Below are 14,723 nucleotides of genomic sequence, written 5' to 3'. Positions count from 1 at the left end.
ACACCATTATAAATTGGTCATGAGTACTTTTCTTGACCTCAACTACAGTGGTACAGTTTTGCCTTGTCATTAAGCTGTCACAAATAACTATTACACACCAAAATAGTTTCCTGACAGTGTCATGAATACTTACCTTTGACCTAAAGTACAGTGAACCATCTGAGATGTTTCCTGAACATGTCATTAAGCACCATTACACTATCAAGTAGGTCCTATTTCTGTACATTGGAACATTGAGTCTAATTTCAACTATAATAACAACAAATACCATACTCAGTCATGACTTAAAAGAGTTTATTTCAGCAATTCATTTTGCAAAACCATAACACATGGACATGTAACCATTCCAGCTAACATAACTGTGTATGTGGAACATGGATTAAACTATCCACATACTAGTCCTAAAGGTCCAAGAAGCTGAGTCAGAAAAGATTTCCGATTTTGCAGAGAGGTGCCGTCAGGCTGTAACTGAGGAAATGAGTGCAGTCCTGGCAGCCAAAAAAAAGAGTGGGGGGCTTCTGCCGATTGTCCATAAATATACCTGAGTATAGCTGATTTTGTTTTTTTATCACTCTCATTCATTATGTGCATTAGTTCAAATGCCTGATAGTTCACAGTTGATGAATGAAACAGAGAGGTTACACAATACTGCAGCAGTGGCACATATGTTTTGTTTGGAGTTAACAAACAAACAGGAGTTTTATGTGGTCCGCATTTTTTGTTTATTGTTTTAGTTCTTATGTTTAGGACAGTGGTCCATTTGGATGATATGTATGATTTTGGCTTGGTTTTGATTAAACTGCTGCTCGGTAACTTGAGTTTGAGTGTTGATGTCATGTCATTAAACAGGTTGTGCAATGTTGTTAAATGTTCAATCTGAGAGGTCACACAACACTGCAGCAGTGGCACATACTGTATGTTTTTGCATGTGTAATAAGGTCAGTGAAACAGCCATAACCTTCCATTGCCTGCACTAAGATATCTTTTATAAGCACATGATAGTGTAATGGCAATTAATGACATGTTCAGGAAACATTTCGGATGGTTCACTGTACTTTAGGTCAAAGGTATGTATTCATGACACTGTCGGGAAACTATTTTCTTCTTTGTGACAGCTTAATGACAAGGCAAAACTGTACCACTGTAGTTTAGGTCAAGAAAAGTATTCATGACACTATTATAATGGTGTCATGACAGTCAATTGTTCAGGCCCATCACTTCACAAACCAGGCCAAACACAGTTATATGTCAAGTTTTCATAACAATATCATGCCAAACACCTTGCATTTCTTTCTTGGATAATATCAAGCTGTCATGACAATGTTGTAAACGGGTTACATTTTCTTGGCTAATGTCAAGTTGTCATGACAAAGACCGTCAAATAATGTCATCTTGGCTAATGTCAAGTTGTCATAATGATGACACCCAAACAATGTCAACTTGACATTTCAAAAACCGAATGACACATAATGACAACAGTCATGAACATCAATAATGTGTCATTAATGTGCATGACATGTGTCATGTCATTCTTATGACGGTTACATGTCATCCTTATGTAGACCCCTTCAAATAAAGTGTTACCAAAATAACTTATAAAAAATGGTAATCTTAGAAAATAAGGGCCTCTAAAATAGATAAATGTTAAATAATAATAAACTAAAACTCTAAAAGGAAAAAGTTCAAATTAAACCAACACACAAACAATATATTCTACATTCTGCTGGTATTCTCATTCTATATGTAAAATCACGTCTTAGCAGAACGTTTTTAAGTTTGTTTGTCTGTGTTTTTTATAAAGTGAATGACATAGAAAAAACTTCTTACACTGAAACTAATAAAAAGAATGTGTTTATGTGTGTTTCAAGAAACGTCTGGCAACATAGCAATACACAAATATCCCACAATGAATGCAAAGTGAGGCTACTTACTGCCAGGTTGACGTTGCACTGTTGCAGTAGGCAGTATTTTTGATGCTTTGGTCTGATCATGTAAAATTTATATGGAGCAGTGTACAACCCCCCCGTGATGTCCAACATTCATAAATATATAAACACTGGACTCTGTCCTCTTATTATCTAATTTTACACAGGCAACATTGTAAATTTAATGGGAATAGCCTTTTATCACTTTGTCACGCCTGCACACACACACACACTTACATAGTTATCAGAAAACAATCACCACGTGCAATATGCTCAGTTTACAACACCATGAAATACAACACCGTGAAAATGTCTGCAAGCTCAAGCACCGACTCTCAGTAATTAGGATCTAAACATTGCCGGTGGCTTGTCATATAAATGCAGATTGGTGTGAAGTTTAGAGCTAGAGAACGTCTTAAGTTGGATTACGGTAACCACAAAAGGACTCCAGTCTAGGTAGACTGAACACACTGTAAGTCTTTTTGACTATAAAGTAAATTTGCTAGTTAAATTCAAAACCTTAGTTTATAGTTGTATTTAACAGATAATATTATAATAACTATTGATTGAACTACGCTAACACTAATTCAAAAAATATTATGTGTAAAATGTGAATAACTACAGAATCATGTTAAAGCTATTTGATTGAGAATAATTCAAAGACAAAATATCAACTGTTGAAGGAGATGAATTCTATTGTTTTTTCTTTGAAAAATATATGTTCATTTTGAATTTGATGCCAGCAATGTCACCTCCTCATTTATCAACATTACAGTAAATATTTAGGAACTGAGGAGACCAGTTGCTAGAGTTTTGGGAATGAAATGTTGCTCCATTCTTGCCCGATGTAGGATATTTACTGAAATATTCAAGGTATCGTCTGGATGGCCTGAAGTACAGTACAAGTGGAAACTGTAATATTTTGCACTGCTCATTTTCACTACTGCTTTTATAAACACAAAGAAAATATTTGACTATTTCAGATGGTTTTCTAGAGAGAAACAGGGGTTCAGCATATTGGACTAGGGCATTTTCTACAAGATTTACTCAAATTATAGAAACTGTGAAGTGTAGAAATTCCAATTCTCTATGGAAGGCCATTTCTGCCACTTGAAAAGAAAAATGTGTTGACATACTGAGTAAGTATAACATTTTGACCTACTAAGGAATGTGTGATACTAAGTTGAATATACAGTATGTGTGTGTGTGTGTGTGTGTGTGTGTGTGTGTGTGTGTGTGTGTGTGTGTGTGTGTGTCAGTATGTCCATGAAGTCTGATTCTGTTGCCATGACGTCTCTTGCTGGGGAGCGTAAGCAGGGGACGGTGGGCATCTTTGGCACAGGAGACTTTGGACGCTCTCTGGGGCTTCGTCTGCTCCAGGCAGGATATGAGGTCGTGTTTGGGTCACGTGACCCCAAGAACTCGGCACTGGTGCCCAAAGGTTCAAAGGTCATGACCCACACAGAGGCAGCTCAAATGGCTCAGGTGATCTTTATAGCCGTGCAGCGCGATTACTATGACTTCCTGACCTCGCTGACCCCTGCTCTGGAGGGCAAGGTGCTGGTGGACATCAGCAACAACCTGAAGAGGGGCCAGTTCTCACAATCCAACGCTGAGTACCTGAGCAGCCTGGTGCCGGGAGCGTCTGTGGTGAAAGGCTTCAACACAGTGTCAGCCTGGGCCCTGCAGTCAGGGGCGCTGGACGCCAGCCGACAGGTGAGGGGAAGTGACATCACATAGACCCAAATAATTATGACCGCCGCGCAGCGAAGCGGCGGTCATATAGGTTTAGTCAGATTGTTTTTTTTTTTTCTTTTTTTTTTCTTTTTCGCATGTCCAAATTTCCGTCAATGATTCCCGGGACACTGAAAGACCGGGGTAGACGAAACTTGGTGGGCATGTAACCCCACATGGATAGCATGGAACCATCGTTTTTCGTTTTGATCTGTAGCCCCCCCGCTGGACTGCACCCCCCGAAAGGAGGGTAGGGCAGACACAGTTTTCTGTGAATATCTCGAGAACCGTAAGGTTTAGGAGGACCATTTTTTTTTTGTATGTTGATCTCAAGGGGCCATGTCAACCCATTCCATAACCACTCATTTCATGTATAGCGCCACCTAGTTAAACACAAAAAAGTAAAAATTAGGTGTTGTAATCGCAGGTATCTGTGCCCTAACATAGTCAAAACTGCACGAAATTGGAAGTGTAGGATCATTATGACACCCTCTAAATGCACGCCAAGTTTCGTGGAATTCCGTTCATGGGGGGCCACACAATAAATTAATTTATGTTACTATACACCAACTGGCCTGTAGGTGGCCGGAGACAGTTTTCTGTGAATATCTCGAGAACCGTAGGGCCTAGGAGGTCCACCTTTTTTTTGTATGTTGATCTCAAGGGGCCATGTCAACCCATCCCATTACCACTTATTTCATGTATAGCGCCACCTAGTTAAAAATTAAAAAGCAAAAAATTAGGTGTTTTCATCACAATATCTCTGGCTGACATGGTCAAAACTGCACGAAATTGAAAGTGTAGGATCATTATGACACCCTCCGAATGCATGCCAAGTTTTGTGTACTTTCGTTCATGGGGGGCCTTACAATAAAACAATTTATGTGTACATTTAGTGACGTACACCAACAAGGATTCCCGGGACACTGAAAGACCGGGGTACACAAAACTTGGTGGGCATGTACCCCCACATGGATAGCATGGAACCGTCATTTTTCGTTTTGATCTGTAGCCCCCCCGCTGGACTGGACCCCCCGAAAGGAGGGTAGGCCAGACACAGTTCTCTGTGAATATCTTGAGAACTGTAGGACCTAGGATGACCATTTTTTCCGTATATTTGCCTCCAGGGGTCATGTTAACCCAGTTCATGTGCACACATGTGCACAAACAGATACACACACACACACACACATTCACAGTAATCATACCTATGACCAGGGCCGGCCCGAGGCATAAGCGAACTAAGCGGCTGCTTGGGGCCTCCTGGCCACCAGGGGGCCCCCAATCGAGTTTCTTTTTTTTTTTTTACATAATAAATAACGTAAACAAGTGACATCAATGAATGAATAAATGAAACAATTATCATTCAAATCAAGAAAATTATGATTTCATGATTAATATGCCTGCCTACTGCTACTGTGTCTGCCAGCCTTTGAGTCACGCGCATAAAGTAGACACCTCGGGTGCATATACAATTCGTGCAGACACTGCATCAAGTTCAACAATCGGAAGAGACGGTAATGTTCAGACAAGTCACAAAAAAGGACGTATCCCTCTGGTGCCGAAAACAGAACGAAGAAAATGACAGAGGAGGAGAAAAACGAGCAAGATACAGGTATGTTTTGCATGATTATTTACAGTATGTTTTGTGCTTGAGGTAGCTAGCTAGCTGTCATGATCTAATATAAGCCATCACCAGAGCTAAATCTCCGCCATCAACAGAGAAATGTCTCCCATTAATATATATTTATCTAGATGTATTTCAGATGTCAAGGATATTGGGATTGTTTTGGATGTTCAATCAAGCATGTACCCTAGCTCTAGGTGGGCTTATTATGTCGTAAATTAAAGTTAGCTAGCTGACTGAAGTGGACATTAGCACTACAGTAGCTACATGAAAACGTAGCTGAAGGCAAATTTACCACAGAGGGATTGTTTCTGATTTCGCACCTGAAAGTGTTGATAGTTTATTACTGCTCTATAATATGTGACATAGTGGTAAGTCTGATAGCAACAACAGACTAAGCCCAGGCTCCCAGTCCCAACCCAACCCACTGACTAGCGCGACTCTGGGCATCGGTAACGTTCCAGCTTCATAGGCAAAGATGGAACAGTACGTCCGCTCTGCTCTAAGATCTTTGGAGAGAGATGGTAGTGTTTGAGAAAATATACCATGTTGGGTGGGGAGACTTCTGTGATGAAAATAAATTTACATTTGATTAAGATAGTGGCAAGTGATGTAGCGGTGCTACCCTAATATTTAGGCTGCAGTAGATCACCATGTTAAGCGTTCACCATACTGCAATTAAGTATACTCTTTTGAGTATGCCTCATTTGCCAATAGAATATGAATTGTTACATGTGGAATTGCTTGTTATTTGAGTGTAAGTAATGATAGCAAAATAAACTCATTCTGCTCGATCAACTATGCACTTATGCAATATTTTTTTTTTTTCAGAGACACTGTTGAAGTCCTTTGGAGCACATCTCTACCTCTACCTAACTCTACCTACCAGAAGGTGAGGTTTTCTTGATGGCAAATGGTTACATAGCCTGTTAATATGACACGACACATTTAACATCGTTTTTTTATTTTTTTTATTTATGTATTTATTTAATCATTGCAGATTCGTCCACTGCAGAGTTGCAGATGCCTAAAAACCAGGAACGAAGTAGGAATAATTATCTATTTTTTGGGACATTTTATTTTTGATTATTAATGTTTGTCTATTTTGTTTTTATTTTGTAGTTGAAAATTGCTCATTTAATGCACATTTGCGGATTTGTTCAGCAAATCTGTTGAAAAACAAGTCATTAAACTGATGTACTTGTTTACAACAAATACAAATGCTGTTGTATTTTGTTATTTGTCAATTCAACTTCAGTAAACCACCCTTAGTGCTTCACTTTGAATATGAATGTTTCAAATAAATCTGTGATTTTAGTACCCTCTAAGATTAAAAGGTGACAGGGTTGGTGTAAATAACAACTATATTAATACATTGGTTTACCAAGCACATGGGGCCAGAAGTCTAGATTGGAGCGCCAAAACATTTTTGGCATGTGAGCAAGGATGGATTACTGAATGAGCCTACCGAGCCCAAGAGGTCAAGGGACCCTGAACCCCAAGTAGTTGTGTGAATTCACTACCAATAAGTCAAAAAGCAAAAGGCTATGAATCTGAACAAATTTAGGTACTGCCCTTCTCCAGCTGACCATCCCAAAAATGCACCAGAATACAGGAAATCACATCTAACCCCCCCCCCCACACACACACACACCCGTTTGTACCCACATTTGCACAAAGAGGGTAGGGGAGAGGGTCCTTATGCATCTGTGTCCAGGGGGACAGTAGTTCATAATCAGTCGCTGTATTAATACATAACCTCACTGTATTAATTTATAATATGACATTATAGTGTGAAGTTGTCAATTATCACCAAGCACAGGTGACTGCGTTGTGGGAGGGGGCCCCCAAATCAAATTCTGCTTAGGGCCCCCAAAAGGCTTGGGCCGGCACTGCGTATGACACATACTCACACAGTAGACATATGTACGCTTCCATGCACAGGCACATACGCAGGCACACACACAAGCACGCACACACACACACACACACTCACACACACACACACCCACACACCCACACACATAACATAAACATAACACAAACAATCAAGAATTTCTCATAATTATGAACAGGCAAGATGGAGGTGGGGTTGTATAAAATGAATTTTACATGTGAAATCTATGAACTAATCATGTTTTGGTACTTGTTGTCTAGCAGATACCAGTGAGAATTGAGTGTGGATAATGCAATTTAGTGAGACAGTTAGAATCATATAGGCCTTTCAGCGTGATTTCTTTTTGTGGAAAAAATGTGCTGGACTGGGCGGCGGTCATATTTTGTACCGCTCTGCGGTACATCTAGTTATACTCTTATTCAGTTGTTAAGTTGTGGTGCAATAATGTGCCGCTAATACTTTTTCCGGGTCCGGTGGGCACAAATACATCAAAAACTATTTTGTTACAAATTACAAATACTGGCTCATGAAATGTAACAAAATACAATTAAAAATTTAATTAAAATACAAGTAATTAGTAATTTGGAAATACAAAAATACCCACACAATAATCATGGTATACTAACAAGGCATATTATTGAAAATGTATCCCCAAGAGACAAGAAATACTATTTTTGATTGGCTGGCAGGGGGCTATTAATTCTGTACATTGGGGCACCTATGAAGTAGATCTGGTAAAAAATGTAATCACCATCCCAATGTAAACAATGATTGAACTGACAAGCAGGCTTCGCAACAGTGGAATCAACTGTAACAAAGCAAACTACCCACCATCATTTTCCGTAACCAATGAAAGTAGTACAACAAATTGAACAGGTCGGCCTCTTTTTAAACTGAACTTCATTTCCCTTGTTGTGCTATAAATGCATGCCTACTGGCAACATGGGGGATAAACAGAATAACAACATATAAGGTGTCCCAATATACAGAATTGATTCCACTCCGGGAGGTCTTTGTCTCCGTCTCCTCCATTATTTCTGCATATCAGGACACCTCAGCGGATGTTACTCCTTACATAAATCCTCATGTCAAATCCAAGTTTTGATACTGTCCTGTAGTAAGAATGAACATCAGCTATTAGGTACTCAAGGTCATGGGGTCAAAGGCTGTGGTCCTAATATTTTCCCTCAGTATCTTATCTGTATTGTTTTCAAATTTTAGTCTTGTAGCGCTTAACACACCTGACAATTCAAGCTCCTAGTTACTTTTTTAATTTCTTTCAACTTCCTGACATGTTCTAAGGGGTTCTAAGGGGCTTTAAGTTGTCTACAGGGTGACAAAAATTGACATAAACAAACAAATTGGGCTTACACCCCATGTTGTCCTTACAGAAGGGTGATAAAGTTGACCATTTTGGCTCCCACAATTGACTTTTCTTTAAAAAAAATTCAACTTTACACATATTCAGAGGGGATCGTAATAGAAGAGAGTTGGATCTAACACTTTTAAGTTGGTCACAATGTGGCATACCACAGCAAGAAAAATGGAAAATGGGTAAAAATGTCATGCTTTTCTTCCAAAAAGGTAATGAAATGTTTAGGTCAACTTTACAGTTGAATATAGGGAATTGCCCAAAGGATATCTCCAGGCACCCAGCCTATTCTTAAAATCAGATTCACCAAGATTCTGGCCTTTGGTTTTATGATAAGCATTGCCTATTGTCATGGTTATAGCAGGTAGTATATTTGATTGAGTGATGACATTTTGGCTTATTTGAGAAGTATTTAAGTAGTTGAAATACTCAAATACAATCCCTCAAAGTATTTTGTTACAAACTACATTTGAGTTTTTCCAATCCTGTAAAATACAAATTACAAAATACGCTAAAGTAATTAAATACGTATTTTAAATACATATAATTGAAATACTGCCCATGTCTGCTCACAGCGTTGCCTCTAATACATGACTTTGCATTGATCAAACTTGCATTTAACAGAGAATGAGGGGTGTGACTTTTTCACACACAGTGCGTAAATCGGGCTCATAGGGTTAAATGATTTAGAAGACAATAGGTATTAGACCTCTCTATGTAGGCAAACTCACATAAACACTCAGATACTGTACGCATGCACACACAAACACACACACACACACCTGCCTGTTTTTTTATTTGTTCAGCTGACTCAACATGACTTGTCTGCACCTCACACAGAAAACCCAGACACTACAGAAAATTGCATTTGATGGACCCTGTCAGCTAGAGTAATGGCGTCTTTAGCTCCTCCTCACAGTGAGGTGCCTTTGTCACCCCCTAGTTTGTGGGTAGAACTTTGTACTTTGTGTTTGAAAGTGCATTTTGCCTCTGACAATGGAACGCCATGTAGCTTACCTCATCCACAACTGAATACAAATGCCTTACTATTTAATGTGTGAAATTATGAGTCTGACACTGTCTTTTAGGCTAAAAGATGATTCATTTTATTTTCTGATCAAACTTCAGAGCATTTAATTTTTGACAAAAGGGAAGGTCTACCTTTTATCTCATGGAAGAAACAAACTCACATCATAGGCCACGGGACACCTATGTTTTCCAGTCTGTGCCACTTTTACATTTATTAATTTAGCAGACACTTTTGATTTATCCGCAGCGACTGACATACGTCACTTTCATTACAAGGACCATTGTCCCCAGAGCTCAAGTGCACCACAGTGGAAGCCGAAAATGGAGCCCACAACTGGTCAGGCTACTGCAAGCTAGCCCAGCTCTGTAGCCGCTACGCTACCACCGCCCTTTTACAGTTTTATTGTATCAATTGTAGAGGCCACAATGTACTTCAATAAAGCATAAAATGCTTATCTAACATTATGGTCTGATTTGATGAGCAGGAAATTATAGGGACATTTATCGTTTTGGTCCTTGAGTATGTGACTTGGTAACTAGGCTTGGCAACCATTCTGTAAAAATGGAATGGAATATATTTGAAAGGAAAAAAATGTGTTTCATATTGAACTGATATGGAACGCATTTTGGTCCGTATTTTTGAGAATCAACTCGGTTTGTCTGTCATCACTATCCCAACAGAGAATGCACTTTCCGTTTGAGCCACTGTGAGTCACGTAGGCTGTATTACGCTGATAGCAGCGTCAGCGTGAGATGAAATGTCTTTACAGTCTTTTACAGTGCATCAGGGCTATAGCCTACTTGTTCTGAGACAGAAACAAGCCAGAGAAAATATAAGCCTCCACCAAACTCAGAGTTGTGCTTCTGGAGCTGCTTATTATAATGTTCACAAGATGTTTTTTTGTGTGATATCTGTCAGTTCAGTGTTACATTTCAGAGTTGTTTGGTTTGAGTAGAATATAGGCTACAAACCATAGACTGAATATAGAACAAACGGTTATTTTTTTTCACCGGAAAGAAAATGAGTACCCCTGGAGGCATCATTGCAAGCATTGTTTTTTGTATATTGTGAGAATGTGCTCTCATTTGACCAAATTGTGCAGTCGTTTTACAAAATTATGCTCTCATTTTACTAGACTGTGCATAACATTTAGTATATTGTGCGCTCATTTTAGCAAATATTGCACTCATTTTAGTGAATACAGTAGGCTATAGTACGGCCATTTGGCTAAATCGTGTGCTCGTTTTACACAAATTAAAATGACAGCACAACATGCTCACATTTTCTTGATACTGGTATACACACGTGTGTGTGTGTGTGTATGCCCCCACTTGTATAATAACTGAAGTGGAAGCCGGTGTATGGAAGTGTATAGACCCCCCACCCCCGTTCCTTATTATCATATCAGAACGTTGGCAACCCTATTGGAAACCCTTTGAGTGAATAGCTCCAAGGCTATGAAGTAAATACACTTGGCAGTATCACTGGGCCATCAGCAAAACTTCTCTCTCTCTCGCAGGTGTTGGTGTGCGGGGATGACCCTAAAGCTAAACAAGCAGTAGTGGACATTGCCCACAGTCTGGGGCTGAGTGCCCAGGACAGGGGCTCCCTTGGTGCTGCTGGGGAGTTGGAGGACATCCCCCTGCAGCTCTTCCCCAACTGGAGGCTCCCTCTCTGGGTCGCCACGGGGCTCACCGCCTTCTTCTTCTTCTACCTGCTCATCCGCGACGTCATCTACGCGTACGCCGAGAAGGGACAGGACATTTCCTATCGCATCATGATCACCCTGGCCAATAAGGTGTTCCCCATTGTTGCCCTGGTAATGCTGTCTTTGTGTTACCTGCCAGGAGGAGTGGCGGCCATCTTGCAGCTGTATAACGGCACCAAGTACAAGCGCTTCCCTGATTGGCTGGATCGCTGGATGCTGTGCAGGAAGCAGCTGGGACTGTTGGCCTTGTTCTCTGCTGTTCTTCATGTGGTCTACACATTTATCATCTCCATCAGATACAATGTCATTCACACAAGTGACACAGAGGTCATAACACAGGTATGACATCTCAATGTAATTAAATACTGTAAGGACCAGCCTTTTAGCTAAACATTTTGCTTTTCTAAAGAATGCCTTTTGCAGGTCTACCCCACAAAGGAAATTCCTAACCCCACAAGATTCTAGGCCAAGCTAATTACCATACAGTAATGGTTACCTCTGAAATCACTGTCAATCTCTGTAAATGTGTGTTGTAATAATACATTTATGTTTGGTCTTGAATTAATACTTGTAATGTGGGCAACAGTCTGATCATGGTTTCATTACAATGTAATGTATCTGTGCATAGTTGTAGGCTAAGAACTACACTGTAGTCTAAAGGTATGATAACACCTGGGCCACACCCATCTCTCTCAGATAACAGAGGCCCTGATGAGTCAGGTGTGGCCCAAGTCATCGATAAAAGAGAAGAATATTCTCAGTTCACTCTTCTTTTCCATCTTGGTTCTTCTCTTCTGCCTCTCTCTCTCTCCCTCTCTCTCCCTCTCTCTCTCTCCCTCTCTCTCCCTCTCTCTCTCTCTCCCTCTCTCTCTCTCTCCCTCTCTCTCCCTCTCTCTCTCTCTCCCTCTCTCTCCCTCTCTCTCTCTGTCTCCCTTTGCCCCCCTCTCTTTCTCTGTTATACTGTTTTACCTGGTGTATCTTTTATTCTTAACTTGTTAATTTGTTAAATGTACTTCTGTGAGTTGGTTAAGTTGTCTTTGTTACTGTTTACTACTTTGTTACTTTACTTTGTTACAGTAGACTATGTGAGTTTACTTTTACATTCAACTGAAGTGATATTGATTACATTTACATTGATTAATACCAATAAATTGTTAATTTGCCTATAATCGTATACTTCAATTCTTGTAGTATGCCATGCCATGCTCTTCCATAACTGATAAACGAATAACTTGGTAATTGAATGGTGATACAAATTATTAATTAAACGGAGTCAGATTAATCGAGTTTGTAATAATAAGAGTACCAATTAACTCTTCACCAGCGTGTCTATTGTTCAGACACGCGATCAACAGGAGATCGGCCCAACGTACTTCTCATTCCACGTGAGAGGCGCTGTGGGCCTGTTCTCTCTCTCAAGTGAGGATAGCCCGACATGTCTCCATGTTTGGGGCTATTTTCTTCCTTTCAATTCCCCATGACAAAAAAGACACCCCAAAATATTTAAAAGGTAATTGTCAAGATTAAAAACTTAGCTTCAAAAAGTAAAAGCTCTATCATGTTCAGCCTAAGATATTAGCTAAATTACTACCGGTAATGACCTCTTTTAAGATCCTCAGGTATAATATAGTAGGACTTTTGGTAACACTTTACTTGACGCGTGAGTTCATAACACATTCATAGCAGCTGTCATAAACTGCACATAAAGCATTCATGACTGTTTCATGAGACATGACTCAACATTTATACCAAACCTTTCATGAATGTGGAAGACAGAACGACAACAATTTGTCAAAATAAAAGTCCAACATCGTATTTGTGTAACCTGGATACCATTAATTTAATCTCTCCAGCCTTTGTAAATATTTCATGAATATCTTATGAAGTCTACATCGAATGTCACTTTACTATACAAGTTGTGAAGTGAGTTTAACACTGGGAGGTAAACTAGCCTACATTCAGCTGACCCGTATTTGTGTAACCTGGAACGGTTGGACATTCCCAGTAGCAAAATATGAAAAATCATCTGCAAAGGTTACATCATAAAACAAATACATTTTTATGAAGCAAAAATTATTTGCTTGACCATGTTCTCTCTTTTTGGCACTGGAGTAGCCCATTGACTCAGATGTGACATGATCAGGTAGCCTTAGAGGTTTGGACCAAAAAAAGCAATGCTGTTTTGCGACTTTGGACTTTTATTTTGACAAGTTATCGTCTTTCTGTCTTCCACATTCATGAAAGGTTTGGTATGAATGTTGAGTCATGTCTCATGAAACAGTCATGAATGCTTTATGTGCAGTTTATGACAGCTGCTATGAATGTGTTATGAACTCACCCGTCAAGTAAAGTGTTACCGGACTTTTATTCACTGACGTCAGCATTTCCCATCTCTGGAGGGCTATCAACACTAGCTGACTGTCGTCTCCAACTGTCCTGTTTCAGATCAAGAAGAACCAATCGGTGCCCTTTGACAATGCTGAGGCCTGGGCGACAGATGCCTTCCTGTCCCTGGGGGTCCTGGGCTTCGCCATATTTCTGCTGCTGGGGATCACCTCTCTACCTTCGGTCAGCAACACGCTCAACTGGAGGGAGTTCCGCTTCGTACAGGTACAATTAAGCATGTGTGTGTGTGTGTGTGTGTGTGTGCATCCACATCAGCAGGAAATATATATTGTTATACATACACCAGAATCAAGTGATTGCTTTAACATTTGCACTTCTGCATCCTTCATGGTAAAGGCTAACATGTTTTTCTCCACCAGCTGGTCAATAGCATTATCAGGAATTTCTCAACATTTACCTCTAACAAGCCGTACATGGAAAATGGTGTCATAATTGTTGCTAAACATTTTGGTGGTGGTGGGGTGTGTGTGTAAATAAGTGTCCAGAAACGATTCTTACCCTGGTGTTTACTCTCTTCTCCACAGTCTAAACTAGGCTACCTCACCCTGACAGTGTGCACTACTCACTGCCTCCTCTACGGATGGAACAAGTTTCTGAAGCCGTCCACCTACAAGTGGTTTACCCCTCCTGGGTTCATGCTGTGCCTGGTGGTCCCCTGCATTGTGCTGATTTTGAAGCTGATCTTGTCCATCCCCTGCATTGACCACAGAATCACTCTGATCCGGAATGGTTGGGAGAGGCCGACCAAGGTGCAAAGCAGCAAAATGGATGCATTCCTGGAGAAAGGAACAACTCTTTGACATTAAAGTGACCATTGTATTGCCAATGAATGTAACTTATACAACTGTAGTTTAATGCACCTGCAGTGTCATACCAAAAAAGTGTTCCTATTATGATGCAGATCAGTGAACTAAATTTACTGCATTTAATAACACAAGACCCACTTGTGATTGTACCATATAGTCAAAAGAATATGCATTTAAAAATGTTGATGTTTATGGAGTGCATGACAAGTGCCCATATA

The 14,723-nt window shown here is 40.0% G+C and overlaps 1 protein-coding gene across 1 annotated transcript; it reads left to right on the top strand.

The window, feature by feature from the left end:
* Positions 1 to 3,191: 3,191 nt before the first annotated feature.
* On the top strand, positions 3,192 to 14,499 carry LOC143118578 (metalloreductase STEAP4-like). Its single transcript, XM_076279609.1, has 4 exons — positions 3,192 to 3,641; positions 11,105 to 11,632; positions 13,739 to 13,903; positions 14,224 to 14,499. Exons 1-4 carry the CDS (start codon positions 3,192 to 3,194, stop codon positions 14,497 to 14,499), a joined length of 1,419 nt encoding a protein of 472 aa, XP_076135724.1.
* The last annotated feature ends 224 nt before the right edge of the window (positions 14,500 to 14,723 follow it).

The sequence above is a fragment of the Alosa pseudoharengus genome, unplaced genomic scaffold, assembly GCF_046254945.1.
Source record: "Alosa pseudoharengus isolate Yale_2024_CS ecotype anadromous, Long Island Sound unplaced genomic scaffold, YU_APseudo_1.1 YU_APseudo_1.1_scf_12, whole genome shotgun sequence".
NCBI lineage: Eukaryota > Metazoa > Chordata > Actinopteri > Clupeiformes > Clupeidae > Alosa > Alosa pseudoharengus.
Note: the sequence above shows the minus strand (reverse complement) of the source record. Positions and strands in the feature narration are given on the sequence as shown.

Excerpts from the sequence above, each read along its gene's own strand:
- LOC143118578 (XM_076279609.1), top strand. The coding sequence starts at position 3,192 with ATGAAGTCTGATTCTGTTGCCATGACGTCTCTTGCTGGGGAGCGTAAG. Across the intron at positions 3,642-11,104 it reads CGCTGGACGCCAGCCGACAG|GTGTTGGTGTGCGGGGATGA; the intron begins GTGAGGGGAAGT and ends TCTCTCTCGCAG. Across the intron at positions 11,633-13,738 it reads ACACAGAGGTCATAACACAG|ATCAAGAAGAACCAATCGGT; the intron begins GTATGACATCTC and ends GTCCTGTTTCAG.